The following is a 23,914-nucleotide window of genomic DNA, read 5'->3' as shown; positions in this document are numbered from 1 at the left end:
CAGAAACGGGGGGAGGACGGCGGTGTGATTGTGTCCATTTAAATTAAATTACAACGAAGGAAAGTGTCGCAGCGAGCGAGGAGAGAGGACGAAACCAAGATGATAACGCCCTACTTCCTAGAGAATTTCTGGGTAGGTTTTGCTATTGTTTATTTTCTTTAACCTGATAGTAGGCTATGCCAATTGTTTAGCTCAAGTCCCCTCCCAGTCCCGTAAGTGAATGTGTCAACCGGGCATTAGGAATTATTCTACTATTATTCTCCCAATGAATGCTACCTCTCGCCTGCGAGACACAGACGTCTGGGTGAACACGGTGTATTAAAGCCCATTGCCGCCGCTACTTTTCTCGGCAAATATTCTTTCGCTACCCCGGGGATTGGGCCTCTGTGAACGCTATCTAACATGAGTGGCCAACAGAATCCCACCTCTTCTCCCGTCAATTGGCTGTCACGGAATGTCTTGGAATGTTTATGGTATTTTCCGTGAAAACCATTGGACCTTTGTAGCTGTCACTCACCGCTCTGGTTGGTCGTTTTCTTCCGTAATAAAGTTTCATTGAGAGTCCAGATGTGTTGATAAGTTGGAGGCAGACAGTCAACAGCTTTTTGTAACATTGACGTTCGCTTAGCGAGGTTTAGCCTTCATAACAATGTTTTAGTTTGGGTCGCAGTGGAATGTTTCCATGTTGTCGTTTCTTGGTTACATCCAAAACCTTTACCTTTTTGTTTTGACGTGGCTACATTGTGACAGACAGAAAAGAAGATATATTTTCGCCGGCCACATTAGCTAGCATAACACTCATTTACTCTTTTGCGCTCTGAGTTCGTTGTATAATAAACGAACAGGCTATAGTCTTGATCACATCATATTTTATAGAAGTACTGACATGTCAATATTCTATGTCAAATAGGCTAACCCTAACCCTAAATCTAAATCCCGAATAAAGCGAGGGTTTTGTTGAACAACAGAATACTACTAGGTGTGTGTACGCTGTGTGTGGACATGACAGGTCGTACAGTACGCTCCTGTATTGAACCTAATCATACAACACTGCATGCTTTGTTTCCATTCAGGCTGTTTAGTTCCATAGGTCATAGATGTCATCGCTGGAGTAGGTTACTCTAGTAGCAGCATAACATGATGACATCAGCATATCTCACTACTACACAGACAGTGTTGTACAACAGGACACACAAACAATGCTGTGTAATCTGCTGGTAGTTGGATTCCATAGATGCTGGCTTAACATAATAAGGAAGTGAGATGGAGTTGCAGCCCAGTGCATTGTTCTGTCTTTCAGAACTGTCAGATCATAACTGATAAGATGTGATAACACTGTCAGTGTGTCAGTGTGACTGTAGAAATAGCTTTCTAATGCATTTTGAAGGGAGTTACATTACAATGGGGAATATACTAGCAAATAAGGTTTAGAGTAAAAAAAAAAAAAAAAGTCTGTTTCTGCTCGGCTGCATCATACAATCAAACTGAACCACTTTGATGAGAGACTTGAATGTCCAGTCTCTGGATGTGCTGTTCTGGTTAATAAAATGTGTATCTTGGGGTAAAGTACTTAGCCAGGGTAAGATTGCAACTGCCCTTTGTCCTACGTTTATGAGCATTTACATACATTTATGAGCGCATCTGTTGTTTGTTCATGGGATGAGAGTGGAATAGTCAACATTACACTGTCTGAAGGTGGAAGAGGGGAGAGTAGGAGGAAGAGCAGGAATATGAGAGGTGTCTTTGGGTCTAAGGGAGACTCTCGCCATCCATCACCTATCGCTCAATCTACCCTTTGTACTCCGAGACTGGCCACAAGAGGACAGTGACCGCTAAGATCAGCTGTGTGCTTGACATGCAGGACACACACACACACACACACGCACACGCATGCTCTCCTCTTTCACACCTACACACTGCACAAATGCAGTGTCTCGTTTTCCCCCACAGGAACACACACACACACATTGTCTCTTGCTCCTTCTTCTGACATCGTCCTTCCCAACACCCTGAATTTGAAATATAGAGCGTCTTCTCTCAGCTGGACAACCAGGTGTCTTAGGGATGAAGAGCAGGAATATAGAAACAGACAGTGAAGAGGAGGAATGTAGAAACAGACAGTGAAGAGCAGGAATGTAGAAACAGACAGTGAAGAGGAGGAATGTAGAAACAGACAGTGAAGAGCAGGAATATAGAAACAGACAGTGAAGAGCAGGAATGTAGAAACAGACAGTGAAGAGCAGGAATGTAGAAACAGACAGTGAAGAGCAGGAATGTAGAAACAGACAGTGAAGAGGAGGAATGTAGAAACAGACAGTGAAGAGCAGGAATGTAGAAACAGACAGTGAAGAGCAGGAATATAGAAACAGACAGTGAAGAGCAGGAATATAGAAACAGACAGTGAAGAGCAGGAATGTAGAAACAGACAGTGAAGAGCAGGAATATAGAAACAGACAGTGAAGAGGAGGAATGTAGAAACAGACAGTGAAGAGCAGGAATGTAGAAACAGACAGTGAAGAGCAGGAATATAGAAACAGACAGTGAAGAGGAGGAATGTAGAAACAGACAGTGAAGAGGAGGAATGTAGAAACAGACAGTGAAGAGCAGGAATCTAGAAACAGACAGTGAAGAGCAGGGATATAGAAACAGACAGTGAAGAGCAGGAATGTAGAAACAGACAGTGAAGAGCAGGGCTATAGAAACAGACAGTGAAGAGCAGGAATATAGAAACAGACAGTGAAGAGCAGGAATATAGAAACAGACAGTGAAGAGCAGGAATATAGAAACAGACAGTGAAGAGCAGGAATGTAGAAACAGACAGTGAAGAGCAGGAATATAAACACAGTGAAGCGCAGGAATGTAGAAACAGACAGTGAAGAGCAGGAATGTAGAAACAGACAGTGAAGAGCAGGAATATAGAAACAGACAGTGAAGAGCAGGAATATAAACCCAGTGAAGAGCAGGGATATAGAAACACACAGTGGAGTGTCTGTCTCTGTGTTGCATCTCTGTCTGTTCCACTGAAATGCTTCCCTTTGCCAGATCATGGCCTGTATGTGTGTGTGGCTTGTGTATGTGTATCTTCAATAGCTTCCTCTTTTTATTCTCTTTTATTGTCTGTTGTTTTCCCTGTACCTGCTGTCCTGAGACCATAAATGTTGAATGGACTGACTTATATAGTCTGAGTTGTATAGACTGACATAGCGCCTTATTCCAAAACGCTTTACAATGGCCTCTCATTCACCAATTCACACACCAACGTCGGCAAGCTACCATGCAAGGCGCCGGGCCCGCTCATTGGGAGCAATTTGGGGTTCAGTGTCTTGCCCAAGGACACCTCGACATGCGGCCAGCCGGGGTTTTGAACTGCCGATCTGCCGACCGTTGCGATGATTAGACGCCGGCTCTACCTCCTGCGCCACAGCCGTCCATACCGTACTGAGACAGTCAGTCATGGACCAGCAGGTTGGATTGAGAGGACGCTAGCCCAGGAACACTGCGGTTGTGGGAGGGCTTCTGTCTGGTGGAGCGTCTGTCCCCCCCGGCATTTCATGGGAAAATCAGATGCCAGCGCGATACACAAACACTGTTAATACAGCCAACAGCCCCAGGACAGCTTTGTGTGTGTGTGTGTGAGTGTGTGAGAGAGAGTGTGTGATCTGTGTGTGGTCTAATCATTTCTCTCTCACACACACACCCACACACACACAAGGAGCTGTCCAGAAAATGACTGTTCACACTTTGGTTTTTACACTGATTAGCTTGTGAAGTGTGAAGTTTTCCAATATGGCAAGACGAGGAGGCAGCTGGTGAGAAAGAAATACTGTAGCTGTTGCCCTTTTCACTGTCCCAATAATGGCTGCCTTTGTTTGTCTTGGCTTGTATTTGTTTTCTTCTAACTGAGCGTCAAATATGACGTCATAAAAATAAAAAAATCATGGCAGATTCAGGAGAGATGTTAACTCTCTCTCTCCTCTCTGTAAAGAGACAGAGCACATCGTGTTTCTGTTTTGTTTTCGAGTTTCGGCAGCGAGATTGTGTTTTGAGGTCAACAGAGAGAAAGCCCCGCGAGAGCTGGTGGAATCTCCTAACTCTGGGGCATCTGGGGTTACGGTGATTACTAGGTCAATCATGAGTTCAGTTGAACAGATAACACGTTTTGTCTGTGACTAGCTTGTCAAGTAGGCCTATTTATCTGAGAGCCATTTTCTCAGGGTTTGGGATATTTGACCTCTAACAGCTTAACTGTGTACTTACTCTTTTAAAAACAAGTAGTAGACAGTCATCATTATTGCTCTGATTACTATTTCTTAGGAATGGATGAACTCAAACTCTGGATTACCTCGCAGATGAGGATTATGGACTGCAACATTATGATTTTCTCTGAAACATGGCTTAATACCAGTGTGCCGGATAGTATTGCTATTCTAACAGGACAGAGCCTTTTCAAGGCAGACAGGACAACGGAGCTGTATACACCATACTGTACATATCTACCTTAACTGTACATATCTACCTTAACCGTACATAGCTGCCTTAACTGTACATATCTACCTTAACCGTACATAGCTGCCTTAACTGTACATAGCTACCGTAACTGTACATATCTACCTTAACTGTACATAGCTGCATTAACTGTACATATCTACCTTAACTGTAGATAGCAACCTTAACTGCACATAGCTACCTTAACTGTACATAGCTGCCTTAACTGTACATAGCTACCTTAACTGTACATAGCTACCTTAACTGTACATATCTACCTTAACTGCACATAGCTGCCTTAACTGTACATAGCTACCTTAACTGTACATAGCTACCTTAACTGTACATAGCTACCTTAACTGTACATAGCTGCCTTAACTGCACATAGCTACCTTAACTGTACATAGCTACCATAACTGTACATAGCTACCTTAACTGTACATAGCTGCCTTAACTGTACATAGCTGCCTTAACTGTACATAGCTACCTTAACTGTACATAGCTGCCTTAATTGTACATAGCTACCTTAACTGTACATAGCTTACTACTTGTTGTGAAGGCCCACAGTTTAGAGCCAGTTTAGTTTCCCCAAACCAGCCCTATTTTGCCCCAGTTATTTCCTTTGTTATTTTCTATACTATTCATATACGTTTCGTGAAGTGTATGTATTGTTATTGTAATGTTTATGTATATGTTTGATGACGTGGTATATCCGGGGTGTGTCCGTGACCCGGATGCTAGGTTCGGTGGTGTATATATAGGAACGGAAGTGCTCAGTGTGTCAGTGTGTGATGAGAATCAGAACGAGAGAGACCAAACGAGAGAGAGTAACGAGAAGTCAATCTAAGATGGCGGATTCAGTAACACGCACACCGTGCAGCAGCTGAAGACGCCAGGAAAGTGATTATTGCGTTTACCACTGTAGCCCAGTTTAGTTGTGTCCCCGTTAGACAGCCTTGCCAGCAGCCGGCTGTTAACGTTGGACCACGCGAGACGCCAAACTGGACAGAATCGTCGCCTCCACGAGCGGACTGCGACCGAACGCTGACTCCATCGGAGCTTCGACGTGGACCACCGGACCTGGGCCCTTCACCTCGTCGTGGACCACGAAGAAGGCCCTTTCCCTCCGCGTTGCTACGTCACCCCCCCCCTTTTGTCTGCTACCTTCCTCGACGCACATGCCATCCGACCAGGCCTCAGCGCGCACCACAGTCCGGGACTATAAGCCTGTTCAGGCCAGATACTATGAGTGAGTGAGTGTGTGTGTGGCCGGCGGGGAGGGAGTGTATATATCGGGGGATGTATACATCAGTTATGTAAATAAATGTGTTTGTTCATATGTGATACCGTTACCGTGTGTTAGTTGTTTGTATGCTAATGCTAATTCCAAGGCTAATGCTAATGCTAATTCCAAGGCTAATGCTAATGCTAATTCCAATGTTAATGCTAATGCTAATTCCCATGCTAATGCTAACGATAGTAACTGCTAGTCTAACGGTTTGCTGGCGCCCCCTGCCTGTATCCTCCTACACTGCCTATTTAGCTTAGAGTTAGTTAGATAACCAGCCCCTTCCTAAATCCTACAGTCCTTTTAGCTACTCCCTGGTTACAATTGGTCCTTCGAGCCGGATAGGTAGTGTAGTGATAGCATGGCTGAGCGCAGCCAACCAGACCAGACAGTTACCCCCCCTTCTCCGCCCCCTGAGCCAGAGCCACGACCACAGAGAGTCCCGCGGTTGCCTCCGAGGTTACAGGAGTATGAGCTTGAGCTCGAAAGCTCACTGAGTGGTAGCGAGGAGCGCACTCCACGGGATACAGTGGTCGGAGAGGCCGAGGTGTCCGCCGGCGCGCGGGTGGCTAGCACTGAGACAGCCCTCAAAGAGCACCAGCCTGAGGATGAGATGGCAGAACCGCAGGGTTTTGCCGTGGAAACGGAAGAGCAGGAAGGAGAGGCCCGGTCCGACAGCGCCTGCGGGCGGAAGAGGGAGGGCCTCAGCCTTAACGATCTGCCTCCCAGTACGGCGCGCTCGAGACCTAGCTCCTGCCGCTCAGTGGCTTCCTCCCGGTCCAGGGTTTCCGTGGGCAGTTCTGCCTCTGGGGCGGATAGCCTGCACTCCAGAGGGAGTAGTGCCGCGCTGTCCGAATGTATGCGCCAACAGGCCGAGATGGCGTTAGAGCGGGAGCGCCAACAGGCCGAGATGGCGTTAGAGCGGGAACGACTCCAGTTCGAGCGTGAACGCCTCCAGCGCCAGGAGGCGCTAGAACGCGAACGCCTCCAGATGGACGGAGCGGAACGTGCGGCGGAGAGACAGCGCCAGGAGGCGTTAGAGAGGGAACGCATCCAGTACGAGCGCGAGCGCTTCCAGATGAACGGAGCGGAACGCGCGGCGGAGAGACAGCGCCAGGAGGCGCTAGAACGTGAACGCTTCCAGATGGAGCGCGACCGCCTCCAGATGGAGAGAGAGCAACTGCACGCGGAGAAGATGGAGGAAGTGATGCAGACCATGCGCGACGTGTGCATCAGCAGAGCTCCGTCGGCCCGTAGCTCCAGAGCATCATCCGCACGGCCCTCTCGAGTGCCATCTCCTGAACCCCCCGCCGATGGCTCCATGACCCCCGCCATGACTGTCCAACTACAGGCCCAGCTGACCACCTGGAAGGAAGAGGACCAGGGACCCGACCGCTACGCGGCCCAGAGGGAGCCAGCGTCGCTGCCCGGGAGGGGAGCCATCCCCCAAGAGCGTAGCACACCCCTAGGTCCTCCAGTGCACCAAAATGCATGCAGGCCGGACACCCAGACCGTCACTCCAGCCCCGATCATCCACTACAGGATGTTTCCCCAGGTGGAGGGACCCAAGTTCCCCTTCTTCAAGGACGAGGACAGGAGCCAGTATGTGGAGCTACGCATCTGCCTAGACACGCTCTTGGACGACTCCTGCTCAGAGTCCTACAAATATGCGATTCTCCTTCAGCATGTGAGGAACCCCAGAGCCCACAACATGGTTCTGGCCCATGCCTCCGCACCGACACCTTACACCAGAGCGCTCGCCGACTTGGATGCCCGCTACGGTCGTCCCTGGAACCACGCCCTTGCTGAACTGCAAGCCCTCGAACAGCAGGCCCCCATCAAGGATGAACGGGCGCTGGATGACTTCGCGCTCCGCGTGCACACCTTGGTTGGAATGCTGAAGACGCAGGGCCCAGCTGGCGCCAGCGAGATCAACAGCACCTCCAACGTAGAGCGGCTGCTCCGCAAGATCCCACGCTTCCGGCAGGAGAGGTTCCGGCGACAGCAGCGCGTTCGTAACCCCGGGAAGTTGGGTCTGAGCATGGCTGCCTTCGCGGAGTTCCTACTGGAGGAAGTGCATGACACCAACGTAGACGCCATGGGTTACGCTGAGCCGAAGAAGGAGAGGGAGAAGGGAGACCGCTGGGACCGGCCGAGCTCGAACAGAGGACGCCCAGTAGGAGTGCTGCACACGGAGGAGGAGCCTCGGAGAGAGAGGAAAGCCCGACCTGAGGGAAAGGATTCCTCTCAACCCCCTCAAAAGGGACGGAGAGGTCCACCGCCATGTCCGTACTGCACCAGCGAGCACTGGTTCAATGAGTGCAGTGACTTCAACAACCTGAGTACCGAGGCCAAGCAGAGGTGGCTCGAGGAGAACAAGAGGTGCTGGAACTGTTAGGGATGCTCCGATCTGGATTTTTGGGGCCGATACCGATCACCGATTTTTTTCCTCAAGATCAACCGATACCGATACCGATACCGATTTTAAAAAAAATACATAACTGTAGGCCTACTGACTGGATAGCCTACATATTTTTTGCTTTTTAGACAAAAGTTTTGATCCATTAGGCACCCAGCAAACGCAGACCCATTTTTATGGCATAGTAAAGGTCTGGCCTATCACCCAGTTAGGGCCTGAAGCCCAAGTCAGTCGATATGGCTGTATAAAAGACATCATAAACGTGGCCTTCATGGTTTACATACTGTTATGTCCTCCTATGTTTTCTGTTCAGTTATCTGTCTTCCCCAGGGGAAAAAAAAAGAAGAAGGAAAAAAAAAAAAAAAAAAAAAAAAAATCGGTTTTTGCGATCGGCCATTTTTGCCGATCACCGATCGAGTCATTTGGAGTGAAATCGGCCGATTTAAATCGGTGGCCGATAAATCGGAGCATCCCTAGGAACTGTGGGCGCGACCATCTGGCTAAGAACTGCACCTTGAGGAGAAAGTGCAATCGCTGTGAGGAGGTCCACCTCAACATTCTACACGAGGTCTCCCTCGCCAGGTCCACGGAGGGCACCAGAAGCCCTAGGTCCGGTCGCGCACCGGAAGAGGAAACCCCTGTCTACTACCTAGACCCAACCCAGAGCAGCGGCTCCAAGGTCCTACTGAAGGTGGTGAAGGTCCGACTTCACCACAACAACGCTGTGTACGACACGTACGCCGTTCTAGACGACGGGTCGGAACGGACCATCCTTCTCCAGGGGGCAGTGCGCCAGTTGGGGCTCCAAGGGACTGCGGAGAAGCTGACTCTGCGCACGATACGTCGCGACCTTAAAGAGGTCACCGGGGCGAGAATCAACTTCTCTATCTCCCCGGCGGGGCGGCCGTCGGACAGATATCGGCTTCGGAATGTCTTCACCGCAGACCAGCTAGCGCTCTCCCGCTACGACTACCCCCTGGAGAGATTACGCGCAAGATATTCCCACCTACGGCGAGTAGACCTACATCCGATAGAAGGAGCGGAGCCAACCCTTCTCATCGGCTCGGACAACGCTGCACTGATCGTGTCGCTCCGTCCTCCGCTGAGAGGACCACGAGGCTGCCCGATGGCTGTTAAGACTGCGCTTGGGTGGGCCCTCCAAGGCGCTACCGAGTGGAGAGATAGAGACGGGAGAGCTACGTCATCCCTCCATGTCCGAACCGAAGAAGTGCAGACCATCAACTGCCTTCACACCAGGGTGGACTCCATGAATGCGGCGCTACGGGATAACGTCCAGGAACCCGAGGGAGAGAGGAACAGCTTTGATTCCCTGCAGAAGGAATTCCAGGAGGTCCTCGATGAGCTGGTCGGAGAGAAGAGCCTGGATAAGTTCAGGGTTGAATATGAGAAGCTGACTAGTGCCCTGTTGAAGTCCCACGTGAGTGAGAAGCGGCTGATGACAAAATGCAGAGAGCTGAATGCGGAGACAGTGACCAACTCAGTGAAGGTTGCCACTGCACTAAAGCTATCCCAGGAAGACCAGACTACTATCACGTCTCTGGAGAAGGAAGTGAAGCAGCTGCACACGGAGCTGGACGCCAAGCAGTCGGACATCAAAGTGCTGAACCAGCCGGGCCAGCGAAGCAGAGAGGAGCAGCAGCTGCGGGAGCAGAAGATCAACAATGAGAGAACCACAAAGGAGCTGGAGCAGCTGCAAGTCAGAAACACCAAACTCCAGCAGGAGAACGAGCACAACGCCTTGAGTATGGAGCAACAGTCCCTGGACGATCAGCAAAGGGCATCTGACCTCAGGATTAAAGAGGAGGAGGTGAATCAGATGCGTCAGGAGATTGCCAGGCAAACGAAGTTGAGAGAGGCCACCCAGAGGAAGTTCCGACATATGGAGGATCAGAAGTTGGATGTGGAGCAGCAAAGGGACATGCTGAAAACCCAGATAGCTGGGCTGGAGAGAGAATTGGAGTCTTCCAGAAAGCAGATGGAGATTGACAAAAGGGTCAGGCAGAAGTGGACGAGGGAGAGAGACAACTTGTCCGAAGGTGCCGTGGTACTGGTGATCGACCAGTCCCTTCCACGCGCCGCCTGGCAGACAGGCAGAGTGACCAAGGTCCTGCCGGGTCCGGATGGAAGGGTGCGGACGGCCATCGTGGACGTTGGTGGTCGCACTTACACCCGACCTGTGGCACGCCTGATTGAGCTCCCTCCAATTACCAAGGACACTATCACCTCCTACCTCACGCTGCTAGAGCAGCCTAGCCAGTGTGCCTTCCTTAGTTAACTGAAACCGAGGGTTTCATGGGGCGGCTGTTGTGAAGGCCCACAGTTTAGAGCCAGTTTAGTTTCCCCAAACCAGCCCTATTTTGCCCCAGTTATTTCCTTTGTTATTTTCTATACTATTCATATACGTTTCGTGAAGTGTATGTATTGTTATTGTAATGTTTATGTATATGTTTGATGACGTGGTATATCCGGGGTGTGTCCGTGACCCGGATGCTAGGTTCGGTGGTGTATATATAGGAACGGAAGTGCTCAGTGTGTCAGTGTGTGATGAGAATCAGAACGAGAGAGACCAAACGAGAGAGAGTAACGAGAAGTCAATCTAAGATGGCGGATTCAGTAACACGCACACCGTGCAGCAGCTGAAGACGCCAGGAAAGTGATTATTGCGTTTACCACTGTAGCCCAGTTTAGTTGTGTCCCCGTTAGACAGCCTTGCCAGCAGCCGGCTGTTAACGTTGGACCACGCGAGACGCCAAACTGGACAGAATCGTCGCCTCCACGAGCGGACTGCGACCGAACGCTGACTCCATCGGAGCTTCGACGTGGACCACCGGACCTGGGCCCTTCACCTCGTCGTGGACCACGAAGAAGGCCCTTTCCCTCCGCGTTGCTACGTCACCCCCCCCCTTTTGTCTGCTACCTTCCTCGACGCACATGCCATCCGACCAGGCCTCAGCGCGCACCACAGTCCGGGACTATAAGCCTGTTCAGGCCAGATACTATGAGTGAGTGAGTGTGTGTGTGGCCGGCGGGGAGGGAGTGTATATATCGGGGGATGTATACATCAGTTATGTAAATAAATGTGTTTGTTCATATGTGATACCGTTACCGTGTGTTAGTTGTTTGTATGCTAATGCTAATTCCAAGGCTAATGCTAATGCTAATTCCAAGGCTAATGCTAATGCTAATTCCAATGTTAATGCTAATGCTAATTCCCATGCTAATGCTAACGATAGTAACTGCTAGTCTAACGGTTTGCTGGCGCCCCCTGCCTGTATCCTCCTACACTGCCTATTTAGCTTAGAGTTAGTTAGATAACCAGCCCCTTCCTAAATCCTACAGTCCTTTTAGCTACTCCCTGGTTACACTACTATTCTCTCCTGTAAACCGCAACTACTGTGCTTGCCATATTGTAGCTATCGCTATCACTATCATTTGTTTACATCACTATTTGTACTTCTGGTTAGACGCTTAACTGCATTTTGTTGTTTTTGTACTTGTACTCTGCAATGACAATAAAGTTTAATCTTAAAGATAAAAAATCTAATCTAAAACAGGAGAAGGCAGCTTCATGTGATGACGTTTAGGGAGACTGTCTCCATGTTAACACACGGCACGAGCAACACCGTGACACAGTCGGTGGGTACTTTGCTATGAAAACGCCCTGTGTCAGTTGCGGTTGGTGTGATGTGTTGTGAGAGTTCAGCGTGCTGCTCATAGACATTCCCTAGTCACATGACCCTCGGTAGACATTCCGATGATGTCACAAAGGGCTGAGTCCTGAGTGGAGTGTGAGTTAACTGGTGCTGAGTAGAGCTTTACTGAGGGCTCCCACGTCTTCCACGAGGGTCACAGTCGGCAGTCCTTGTTAAGCTGTCACACATACTAAGAGCCTAAGTGACTCAGGGTTAGGGTTAGGCTTTCTCTCCACTGTTCTCACTCAGCTGTCCCTTTTAGAGTCACCAGCACACCTGGTGGATCCGACTGCTCTTAGATCATTTCTTATTAGTAAAGAATAGAAGGCAATGGAGCTGGCATCTAGGATCAGCGACTCCCTCCTGACTCTCCATGTTGTTATGCTATGATTTTAGCTGTACAGTGTTTGTTTTCATGTGCATAAACCAAATCTGCAAACCCACTCCTTTCAAATGAAATCATGAGATTCGGACAAGAATACGTCATCCAGCCTAATTTGGTTGCTAATTTGCTCTTACAGTAAGTCTGTTTGCCAATTATCTCTTCAACTCCTTCAATCTTTTTATTTTTTTCCGCTTTGTTATGACTTGCTAAGTCCATAGTATTCATCATCATCAGGTACATGTCGTGCTCCTCTCAAATTGGAAAATTGCTCATTTCCCATAAGTCTGATTTAGCATAATTTGTCTTCCCGAAAGCAAACAGAACACTTGACACACTAATGTTAGTGTTGCTCATGGCATGAGACTAAGGCCTGAGAGACAAGGCCCAGGCCTGCGCTGGGCTAAACGACTGTGTGTTTCCTAAATGACTGAAATTATTGTGAATTGGAGTTCTGGCCTGTCTCTCCTCCCTCTGCCAGTCTTTGCCAAACCACTAAACAAGCAGGTCTGCTCCCCTCCACTGGCCCTGGCGGTCTGCTACGGTAGAGAAAGAACACGATACTACAGTAGAGACCAGGCAGGTTCCAATGCCATACATGATGTAGTAGGCTACCGCTAATCAGCCATGCTGCTAGAAACCAATAACATCCACATGATATGGAAAGTTATCTTGCTGCGGTCATTTGATATAGAATGGGTGCCTCTCGACCGCCAGCCAAATGTCACGTGATAAAATGATGTGTGTGTGGACGTAGGTTATTTGATAGGTTTTGCACGAGTTGGCTTTTTATACACCGGTCATAAAAATGAAGCAGCATTGAGTTTCCAATTGGAAGTTATTGCAAAAGAAGTTTAGCTTATCACCTCTAGAGGGGATGGGGTCGGTGTTGTGGCGGTAGCCCCCCACACCGCAGGTCTATACCATAAGTCTTTGCCAGCAGCACAAATGGCCACCTTCACTTTCCCTACAGGGACGTGAAGTGGTGAAGTGAGAAAGTCGAGAGAGACACGCGAAGCAAACTGTTGCGTGTTAGACTGACTGACGAGCGACCATTTGGGAGTGAGGTCACCGTCTCTGCAGCTGCCTGTCCACCCGGCACTCTTCCCTGTGTCTCAGGGAAACCAGGATTTAGGATAAACATACAAACACTTCATAACCTGAACCATGTCGTTTTTGGCTACTTCTGGGAATAGCATAGCGAGTGAGCGAACCCAAACGTGCAATGGATGCAATTGCCACTGCCAACCTTGATGAATACTGATTATATATGAGATAATGGGCACATTTATTGAACTCATGTTGTGCTCTCTCTCTCTCTCTCTCTCTCTCTCTCTCTCTCTCTCTCTCTCTCTCTCTCTCTCTCTCTCTCTCTCTCTCTCTCTCTCTCTCTCTCACTCTCTCACTCTCTCACTCTCTCACTCAGTTCTCGGGGTTGGTGGTGGTGGTGGAGGGGGGGGAGCTTTAAGCTCGCTCTCTGAATTGCACATTGTGAGCACTGCATTGACACAGAAGTGTCAATTGATATGCGTGTGCCAACCCCTCGACATGTTGTCTTTCACTGGGGGTCGAGGGGGAGTCTTAGAACCACTCACTCAAGAGTCCAAGAAAAATAACCATTTTTGAATTTCACAATGTATACAGTTGGAATATTAATCTCCCTGCCACCCGTGCCTTAGTCAATGAGTCTCCCGAGTGGACCGTGTGCACCAGTGCAACGTAGCGTGAGGCACACTCGTTTCACTTCTCCATAATGTCACCACACACCCAGACTAAGCCCTGGCCTACCCCCCTCCCTGATGTTGCCACATATTTGTCAGATTCAAAGACCTGAAAGCTTGGCCTGGGTCCAAATAAGGGCTCTGTTTGCATGGAATTCTGGGCATTGTATTCCAGTGGAAAAGCAAAGAACGCCCTGACTGTGTTTCCTGTGTTTGTTTTTTTATTTGTATTTAGTATTATTTGATAGCGCTGCTGCACGCCACATGAGCACATGAACGGCACAGAAAAGAATAGAATAGAATAGTAGCTCTTCCTGTTGCTGCTCAACTCTGTTTGGATTTCAAGTTTCAGGTTTATTGTTACGTCACATTAACCCGAGTCAAATTCTTAGGCTTCGGATCCTGACATTGCATTGCAGCACAAGACATAGGGCATAATAAATCAAGCATAAATCAAGATAGTAGTACAGGACATAAGTTACAAAAAATAATAGATACTAGTGGTGCCGCTAGTGATAATAGAGAGTTCATAGTAGTAAAGTGGCTTGAGCTTAGGGTTACTGTAGCATGGACAAGGGGTGAGCTAGGGGAAGCAGCATTTGGACCTATCGCTAAGCCACGGCCCCCTTGAAAACTCAGACAAACAAACAACGGTTCACTGACAGTGACTGACTGACCGACCGTGACTGAATGACATTCAATGACTTACAATGGCGAGACTTGGCACATTTCTGATTTCTGATTTACCACAGCAAGTAATAGACATGTTTTTTTTAAAGATGACAAGAATATCTAGTCTAGAAGCTTTTCACCATCAGATATTAGCGAGTTGTTTGTCCGAGTTTTCTGCCTGTAGTGACTTTTGCTGTGATATGATTGGACAATTTCTATTTTGGGGCGTGGCTTTAGCATTAGGTCAATTGACTACAGTGGGCTTGTTCAAGAGCCTGATCACCTGGGGATTTGTGCTTTCTCTCTCTCTCTCTCCCCCTCTTCCTTCTTTCCCTCCTCAGTGCCCCTCCACAGGGTTACTGGTCTCTCTTGTCTCACGTTCTCCCTGGTTGCTCATGCTCAAAGCAAGGACGGCAGGTTGCGTCGGTCCCAGTCTGAAGCTGTAAAACTCGGCCTTCGGTCCACTCAGTCAAACAGGAAGTCCAGCTCCGAGCTCGTAGGAAACAGAACATTTCTGTTTCTGTTTCTGCGGAGCTCTGCGAAACGTTATCCTGGTTTGCACTCTTCGCACTGGTTTGGTTGTTTTTTTTCTCGCAATTAACTTCCTTAGCCCGCCCCCTGACCTCTGTGACCCTTGACCTCTGTGACTGTGTGGATGGAAGGAGACGCGGTTTGGGGTCACAGTGTGTCAGAGCAGCACAGCGGTTCTTGTGATGTATGTGATGTGCACCAAACCGCTGACTGGAGCCCCGCTCAGGAGATGAAGCAGGAAGCTGCGTCGCTGTCATGGTCGGGTCACGGGCTGTGGAGGAGACCGCAGATGGTGCACAGCTGCACACAGACAGACAGACACACAGACAGACACACAGACAGACACACAGACAGACACACAGACAGACACACAGACAGACACACAGACAGACAGACACACAGACAGACACACAGACAGACACACAGACAGACACACAGACAGACACACAGACAGGCAGGCAGGCAGGCAGACACACAGACAGACTCAGGCAGACACAGACAGACAGACACAGGCAGGCAGGCAGACAGGCAGACAGGCAGACAGACAGACAGACAGGCCGGCAGGCAGGCAGACAGACAGACAGGAAGACAGGCAGGCAGGCAGACACAGGCAGACACAGACAGGCAGACAGACAGACAGGCAGGCAGACAAACACAGACAGGCAGACACAGACAGGCAGACACAGACAGGAAGACAGGCAGGAAGACAGGCAGGCAGGAAGACAGGCAGGCAGGAAGATAGGCAGACACAGACAGACAGGCAGGCAGGCAGACACAGGCAGGCAGACAGGAAGACAGGCAGACACAGGCAGGCAGACAGGAAGACAGGCAGGCAGGCAGACACAGGCAGGCAGACAGGAAGACAGGCAGGCAGGCAGGCAGACACAGGCAGGCAGACAGGAAGACAGGCAGGCAGGCTGAGGAATTTCATATCTACTCTCTGGCAGTGTTGACAATGGAGTGTGTGGTTTATGGCCCGCACCATCAGCTGTGACAGCACAGGGACCTGAGGACAGTAACCTCTGGGTCCTGCTAGGATTAACTCCGTCCTGACCTCTGTTACCCGAAGCTAGCTTTGACTCGGGCTATTATTTATTATTATTTATTATTATTATTAATTATGATAACCATCTTATTATCTTAGTTAATGTCATTTCAATGCATTATAGAATTAAGAACTTCTAGAGTTCTATAACTAAGAACATTATAGAACTTTTCTTTACAACAAGCATAACAAAAAATAATTGTCGCTATTATGGCGATGTGCTGTGCCTATGCTAGACCGTTCCACAGTCCAGCGCGCTTCGGGTTTTGGTGCTCAGCAGTAGAAGCAGCACCCGAGCTGACCCTGAAATAAAAACGGTCAAAATCATCCGCCTTCTAAAACTGCCATCCCCCCTTTGCATCCCTCATGTCATTTTATCAATGAACCTGGTATTACTGCAGAGATTGTATGAGTGCCCCAGCGTCAGTCCAATGGAAGCGTCAAGCACAGCCTTTCCATAGAAATACATCGCTCCCTGTTTAACGTTATATATCTATGCTCTTATGACACTTAACTCCTCCTACTGACCCGGCTCTCTCCAGGTCTGTTGTGTAGAATGGAGTGTTTCTGAAAGTACGGTACGGGTAGGAGGATACAAATGCGTGCCGTGCCCTACCGGTCAATGGAAAAGCACCATAAGTGTGTCAGCGTCTGCAGTGATACCACCACGGTACTATAATAACTATTGATCATTATTGATTTTGCCCTGATGTCATAGCGTACCATAGTACAGTTAGTAGTAGTCGACTGTATTATTGAACAACGTATCAGCGTCCTGTCCTGTGGTCCTTATATGGGCGTGTGCTCTCTAGCCTCAGAGCAGCGCTATGTAGACAGAGGTGTCCATGTGGCGGCCATGTTGAATACTGTCTGGTGCCTGTTCTGTAGGTCCTGGGGAGGTCAAAGGTGAGTGAGGGGGTGGCTAGTTTGCTATCGTCAAGTCATAAGTAGGCTATACGCCTGTACCTGAAGACCTGGGGCCGGATTCACAAAGCGTTCTTAAGAAGAAGAAAAATCTCAAGTGCCACTTTTTTCTTAAGAATTTACTTATGTTTTATCTTAAGAACACTTTTGTGAATCCAGCCCCTGACCTACATGTCGACTCCCATAGCTTGGCTAACGCCTAGGGCTTACCTTTGTGCTCCTCTGTGGCTCAGTTGGAAGAGCATGGCGCTAACAATGCTTAGGTTTGACTCCTGCTGGGATCCGTGAGCTTAGAATTATACGGTTGTATGTCCGTTTAGGGTAGTTCAGAGATATTGAGCGTCAACGTTTTTACATTCCATTATGTTTTGTGAGATGGAACCTTAGTATTTTATTAATTACTAACAAAAAAAATACTACTACTAGATTACTAGTCACAGTAATCACCATATAGTCTACTGAAAATGTATGCACTCACTGCAATGTAAAGTCGCTTTGGATAAAAGTGTCAGCTAAATGATAAATAATATTATTATTATTATTATTATTATTATTATTATTATATATATTACTTCAAAATTATTCATAACTGATTTTGGGTCAGTCAGTGTTGTGTTTGCCCCCCCCCCCCCCGTGGTTATCATAACCAAACATATTATAAGCAGGTTCAAGTGTGGTCATGAATGAAATGGGGATGTTTGTACTTCTGAAGTTGACACAGTGAGGTTTTCTGCGTGCGTTGACCGTGTGTGTTTTTGCTTTCGAGGACAACATAGGCTAGTAGTTACATACAGTATACCTGTATGTCTCTCTCCTGGTGTGTTTTGTACCCTGTATATCTCTCTCCTGGTGTGTTTTGTACCCTGTATATCTCTCCAGTGTTTCCCCTAGCCTTGGGAGGGTGGCATGGATCCTCCACCTCCACCCCCCCCCCCCCACAATTAGTGTAGCAGATTAGTAACAGAACAAGTTATCTCTGTAATATCATAATATCAATTATGTGACTAGAACAAATATGATAATTTATAGACTTTATTGTGTTTTTTTGTAATCAATTATTTATTGCAAAACAGTACACATGAAAAACTCACATTATTACACCAAACAAAATAAGTGTCTGTCCTGATTTCCCCCCCCCCCTTATCTTACCCCCCCCCCCCACTATAAACACATGAGTAACCCCCCCCCCCCCCCCCCCCCCCCCCCCCCATGGCGATAACATCCCTTCCCCCCCCCCCATAGTTCTTCATTACACTATATTTGGTATATACCGATCCCTACCGATCCCTGGCCACCAAAACATCCCGGTTCAAAAACAGTTTTTTCCCCTCTGCCATAAGGACTCTCAATACCTGACTCACTGCACTGTATAAATTGTAAATTGTAAATATGTTCTGTCTTGTCTTGTGGTTATGTGTGTTTCATGTCCATGTAATAGTCATGTAAAATGTGTGTATGTTTTTTGACACTGCTTTTTGAGCTGTACCGAAAACAAATTCCACCGACCTAGGTCGTGTGGTCATAAACTAAACTAAACTAAACTATATCATACAATCATAATAATACAACAATTACAGGTTAACTTCACATACAACACAGCCTACAAACACAGTCACTCCATCAACTCTTTTATCCTATGTATTGCAGAGGTCCATGTTTGAATTGTCCTTTCTTTAGCTCCATGTATTCTGGCTATAGATTGTTCCATGTATAGTATTATAGACTTTATTGTTGAGCCACAAAGCCATCACTTATTTTTTATTAATTGTTTTACTGTTTTGACACTATAACAATCTTGACTTCACTATCTGTCCACTTTCTCACCTGGTTCTTCCTGCTCTTGCTCCCTCACTCTCTCTCTCTCTCTCTCTCTCTCTCTCTCTCTCTCTCTCTCTCTCTCTCTCTCTCTCTGTGTCATCTCCATCCTCCTCTCTCCCTCTTTGCACTGACAATCACACACAAACATATGTGACAGGGTCTGGTTAAAAAGTCTGCAAGTCTGGCAACATCATTTTTCAACAACTACCTTTCATTATCTACCTGTCATATGTCAGTGATGACATGCTGACATGTTTAAATAGCAAAAATGCTGATAATTCAAGATTCATGTTTTTTTATTGCCATGTTTGTCAAACGTTTATTACATCCTATTACAAGTAATGAAGGGGGGTGCTGAGGGTGCTGCACCAGAACCATAGGTTCTCAAGGCTACTTGTGGTCTTGACTACCTGTCCACTTTCTCACCTGGTTCTTGCTGTCTCTTTGGTGTGCTGACTCCATCCTGCTCTCTCTCCTCATCCTCTCCCTCTCTATCCTCCTCTCTCCCTCTTTTGCTGTCCACCGAAAGGCAAACATAACAACCAGAATATGTATAATCTAATAAGAGGTATAAATTGATCCATATCAATTTATAACATCATTCTAATTGTATAGTGGGTTGCTGTGGGCAATGCAGTCAGATAATGTCATTTTGACTTGACTCTCTCACCTGAAAAACAATCTTATGTCCATCTATGGAAAAACAGACATTTCCAATGAGTGAGGGTTTGTTCCAATGCTTCAATCCACTTTTTTATTGTATTTTATTACCATAAAGCCCAATTCTAGCAGAATAAGACATATTGTATTAGGGCTGCAACTGACGATTATTTTGATAATCGATTAATCTGCCGATTATTTTTTCGATTAATCGGATACCCCCCCCAAAAAAATCTTTTGCAAATTTTATTTTGTGTTTTCTAAATCAGCCAGGCCTATACATATACATGTGCAAAATGAATAAGTACCGTATTAATAAAAAAATATAAATAATATAAATAAAAAAGGCGTTGCTACATCAAATAGGTTTAACAACAGGCCATGGACTATGGCGGTAGATTGTTTCAATAAAGTAGTTGAACTCTAGCTCAATACATGCATTGTTTTAGGTAATAACTTTGCTTAATGTAAAGGTCAGTAACCCAAAGTGCAATATAGGCTACAGACAAGACACTAATTCGTCGCCAACGAATTTCATTATCGATTTTTTGCAATTTCATCGATTCGTTGTTGCAGCCCTATATTGTATTATTACTACTACCATCTATTATTACTAATCACCTCTGAGCTAGCTAGCTAGCTTGCTAGTTCGTTAACACTATTCACACAATGGAACTAGACACTTTCTAGTCACCATTGGAACTACAATCAGACACTTTCTAGTTAAGTCACAATAATAACGAACAATTTGAACCAATGTTTTCTGTCAGAAATTCAGAAATTATATTTGCTACGGTTGCTTACCTCTCACACACACGCACACGCGCGCGCTAAACAGTTATTCTCCGGGCGAAGCGCGAGACTACTTGCGGACCAACGAGGTGCGTGTATGTAGGCTACTGGACCGGAGTGTGTAACATCATGACTGTAATTGGGCTAGAATGATTTCAGAAAATAATAATAATAATAGTGATAATAATAATAATGATTATTCTTTTTTAGGTCGTGCTGAGATGAAATTTAGGGATACTCAAGCACCCCTAAAAAGCGTCTAAAATCGTCCATATCGCCAGATTCGGGTTGGGTGCGTTTAATAAACACGGGAAGTTAGCCTGCTTGTCAGAGGTTTGGGGTCTACGTCCGTCCATTACTAAAACTATGATTGTTGGCCTTTATTTGCACTTCCAGAGACGAATGGCTTGAGAAACAGTACAGGGGGGTAGTAGATGTCACAGGAGGGACAGTACAGGCGGTAGTAGATGTCTCAGGAGGGACAGTACAGGGGGTAGTAGATGTCTCAGGAGGGACAGTGCAGGGGGGTAGTAGATGTCACAGGAGGGACAGTACAGGGGGTAGTAGATGTCTCAGGAGGGACAGTACAGAGGGGTAGTAGATGTCACAGGATGGACAGTGCAGGGGGGTAGTAGATGTCTCAGGAGAAACAGTACAGGGGGTAGTAGATGTCTCAGGATGGACAGTACAGGAGGGTAGTAGATATCTCAGGAGAAACAGTACAGGGGGTTGTAGATGTCTCAGGAGAAACAGCAGGGCTCTACGCTAACCTTTTTCACTAGGAGCACATGTGCTCCTAAATGAAAAATGTTAGGGGCACACAAAGAAATTTAGGAGCACAGTGAAAAATGTAATTATAACACATTTTTATTAGTGATTTTGCAATTTTTGCACCAAAATCACACATTGGCCCATGCCTACAGCCCTACTAGACGCAGAGTTGATGGCATTGTATTATGGTAACTAGCTGTGTCAAGTTCTCCTGGTTAGCAGCATGTTCATTCATTCATCCATGTCATGCCTGTCAGCTAGCAGCTAGCAGCCCAGCCAGGCTTTAGGGCTAGGTCTGTCAGCTAGCAGCCCAGCCAGGCCATGCAGAGGTCTGTCTCCATGCTGCCCACCTCCCTGCTGCTGGGTCAGGCTACATCAGTCACACACGGTGGCCAGACAACTCCACATCTAGGGGTATTAAACTACCCCACATCCAGATGACCAGTCCCCAGCCCCATGCTGCCCGGGGTGGTGACATGTGGAGGTGGCCAGCCCAGCACGGTGCCTCTGCGGCGGCTAGCTGTTAGCACACCACCATCCCCGGGGGTCCCACCTCTCTGCCACACTCAAGTACAACATGTTGCATTTTCATGCCATTAGGCAACTTGCTTCCTAGGGTTTCCTAGGATTAGAGATGCATTTGGACTTCTGGAGTACCTCCACTACTTTCAATGGGTTCTGAAGGTCTGAGAGCTTTCTACTTTCTACCCTGGGTAGTTAACCCTGGTTGTAACCTTGGGTTCAAATCTGGAGTGTGTGGGACCAAATCTGTAGATGTGGTGAGCTAATGAAGCTAATGAAGCTTGAGATGAGAAAAGGGCGCTTGTCTCTTTAAGGCCCAGGAGGGAGTTAGCGATTAGCGATGTTAGCTTAGCGCCAGTTTAACAGAAGTAACTTCACTTTTAACATGACTTCCCGTGGTCGTAGCGGGCTGGCTGACGGCTTAAAATGTGGCCACACGGTTCGCGCAGATTTATTTTTAGAATTTAAAAAAAAAAAAAAAAAAAACGGTACTCGCACGTGTGCTCGTGAATTTATTTCTCTAGTCGCACAGATGTATTTTTAGTCGCAAATGCGAGTGAAATGGTCGCACTGTAGAGCCCTGAACAGTACAGGGGGGTAGTAGATGTCTCAGGAGGGACAGTACAGGGGGTAGTAGATGTCTCAGGAGAAACAGTACAGGGGGGTAGTAGATGTCTCAGGAGAAACAGTACAGGGGGGTAGTAGATGTCTCAGGAGGGACAGTGCAGGGGGGTAGTAGATGTCTCAGGAGGGACAGTACAGGGGGTAGTAGGTGTCTCAGGAGAAACAGTACAGGGGGGTAGTAGATGTCTCAGGAGAAACAGTACAGGGGGGTAGTAGATGTCTCAGGAGGGACAGTACAGGGGGGTAGTAGATGTCACAGGAGGGACAGTACAAGGGGTAGTAGATGTCTCAGGAGGGACAGTACAGGGGGGTAGTAGATTCCAGCAGATTCCTCTCTTGTGAAAAGGGTGAAATCATGTAGCTATTTATTTAGTCTGAAATGCATTGTTTAGCAAAGGACCTCGGCACGATCCGAATGTGTATAGGCCTCGCTGTTGAGCCAGACTAGCCTCGACTGTCAAGGCCGGTTTGGAGCCGTCCTCCTAAACCATGGCAACAACCATCAGACATTTACACTCCGTCCGTCCCTATGAATTATTCAGCGGTCGTGTATGAATTTTTTAAAAAGGCCCCGGTGCAACCAGACACCGACTCTCCCGTCTCCAGAGTAGCGACATGGTTACTGCTAACACAAACAAGACAGTCGTCTATCACCTCTAGGACTGTCAAGAGTTAGCACTAGAACCTTGAACCCCCGTTCGACACAGCGTACGGACCTCCGAACCCCCCCCCCCCCCCGAGAGAACACCATGGCCAGGACCACTATGGTGGACCAGCAGCAGCTGATGACCCAGCTGGCCGCCATGCAGGCCGTGAGAACGCTTATGGTGGAGAAGGTAGAGAAGGTAGAGACGGTAGAGCCACTAGCCCAGCGCGGTCACGCAGGAGCAGGAGGGATGTTTTTCTTAGTGGACTCGCCTAGTTCGCTGTCTGATCACCTCTCTTCTTCTCTTCACCCCCCCCCTTCCAAAACCAGGGCGAAAAAAACAATGGATTCGACGTCCTTTACCACAACATGAAGCACGGCCTCATCTCCTCCAAGGAGCTGACTGAGTTCATCAGAGAAAGGTAAGTAACGCCGGCTCTTGTTCGCTACATAAACACAACCCCCATTCACCTGTGAGGGCTTGAACCCACTTGCTCTCACCACTGAGGTGAAACGTTTTTTCTTTCTCTAACCTTAACCCTAACCCTAGGTTATTCAACACACTTTTAGTGTAGTTAAACTTTAAAGTCGACTGTCTCGTTCACTGTTGAGCTTTGCTCAGTGTTGCAGGTGTCTTTATTGCAAGTCCTTCAGGTTCACTGGTTATGCAAATGAGATGTTTCAGGGGACTTGAATTTTGGGGGGTTTTCAGGACCGTAGCCTAACTGGAGATTTACATAATATATCATATTTCTGTCTCAGACATTTGCGCCGTCCTCTCATTGAGAGTCTGTGCATTTACCCTATTGACGTCTCTCGTGCCAAGCTTTGTTTTCTCCCACAGAAAGAGTCGCCTAGTTCTGTTTTATTTTTTTATTTTATTTTTATTTTTTGCCATTTA

At 47.5% G+C, this 23,914-nt stretch overlaps 1 protein-coding gene across 1 annotated transcript in view; it reads left to right on the top strand.

Annotated features, from left to right (window-relative positions):
- fcho2 (FCH and mu domain containing endocytic adaptor 2) overlaps nt 1–23,914 on the top strand; it is a 66,117-nt gene continuing 42,203 nt past the window's right edge. The window contains exons 1-2 of the mRNA XM_080528971.1: nt 1–132; nt 23,344–23,435. Of these exons, the coding sequence (XP_080385097.1) occupies nt 100–132; nt 23,344–23,435 (125 nt within the window). The 5' untranslated portion in view covers nt 1–99. The remainder of the gene's footprint in view (nt 133–23,343; nt 23,436–23,914) is intronic.

This window comes from Nansenia antarctica (genome assembly GCF_963989245.1).
Source record: "Nansenia antarctica genome assembly, chromosome: 4".
Taxonomy (NCBI): domain Eukaryota; kingdom Metazoa; phylum Chordata; class Actinopteri; order Argentiniformes; family Microstomatidae; genus Nansenia; species Nansenia antarctica.
Note: the sequence above shows the minus strand (reverse complement) of the source record. Positions and strands in the feature narration are given on the sequence as shown.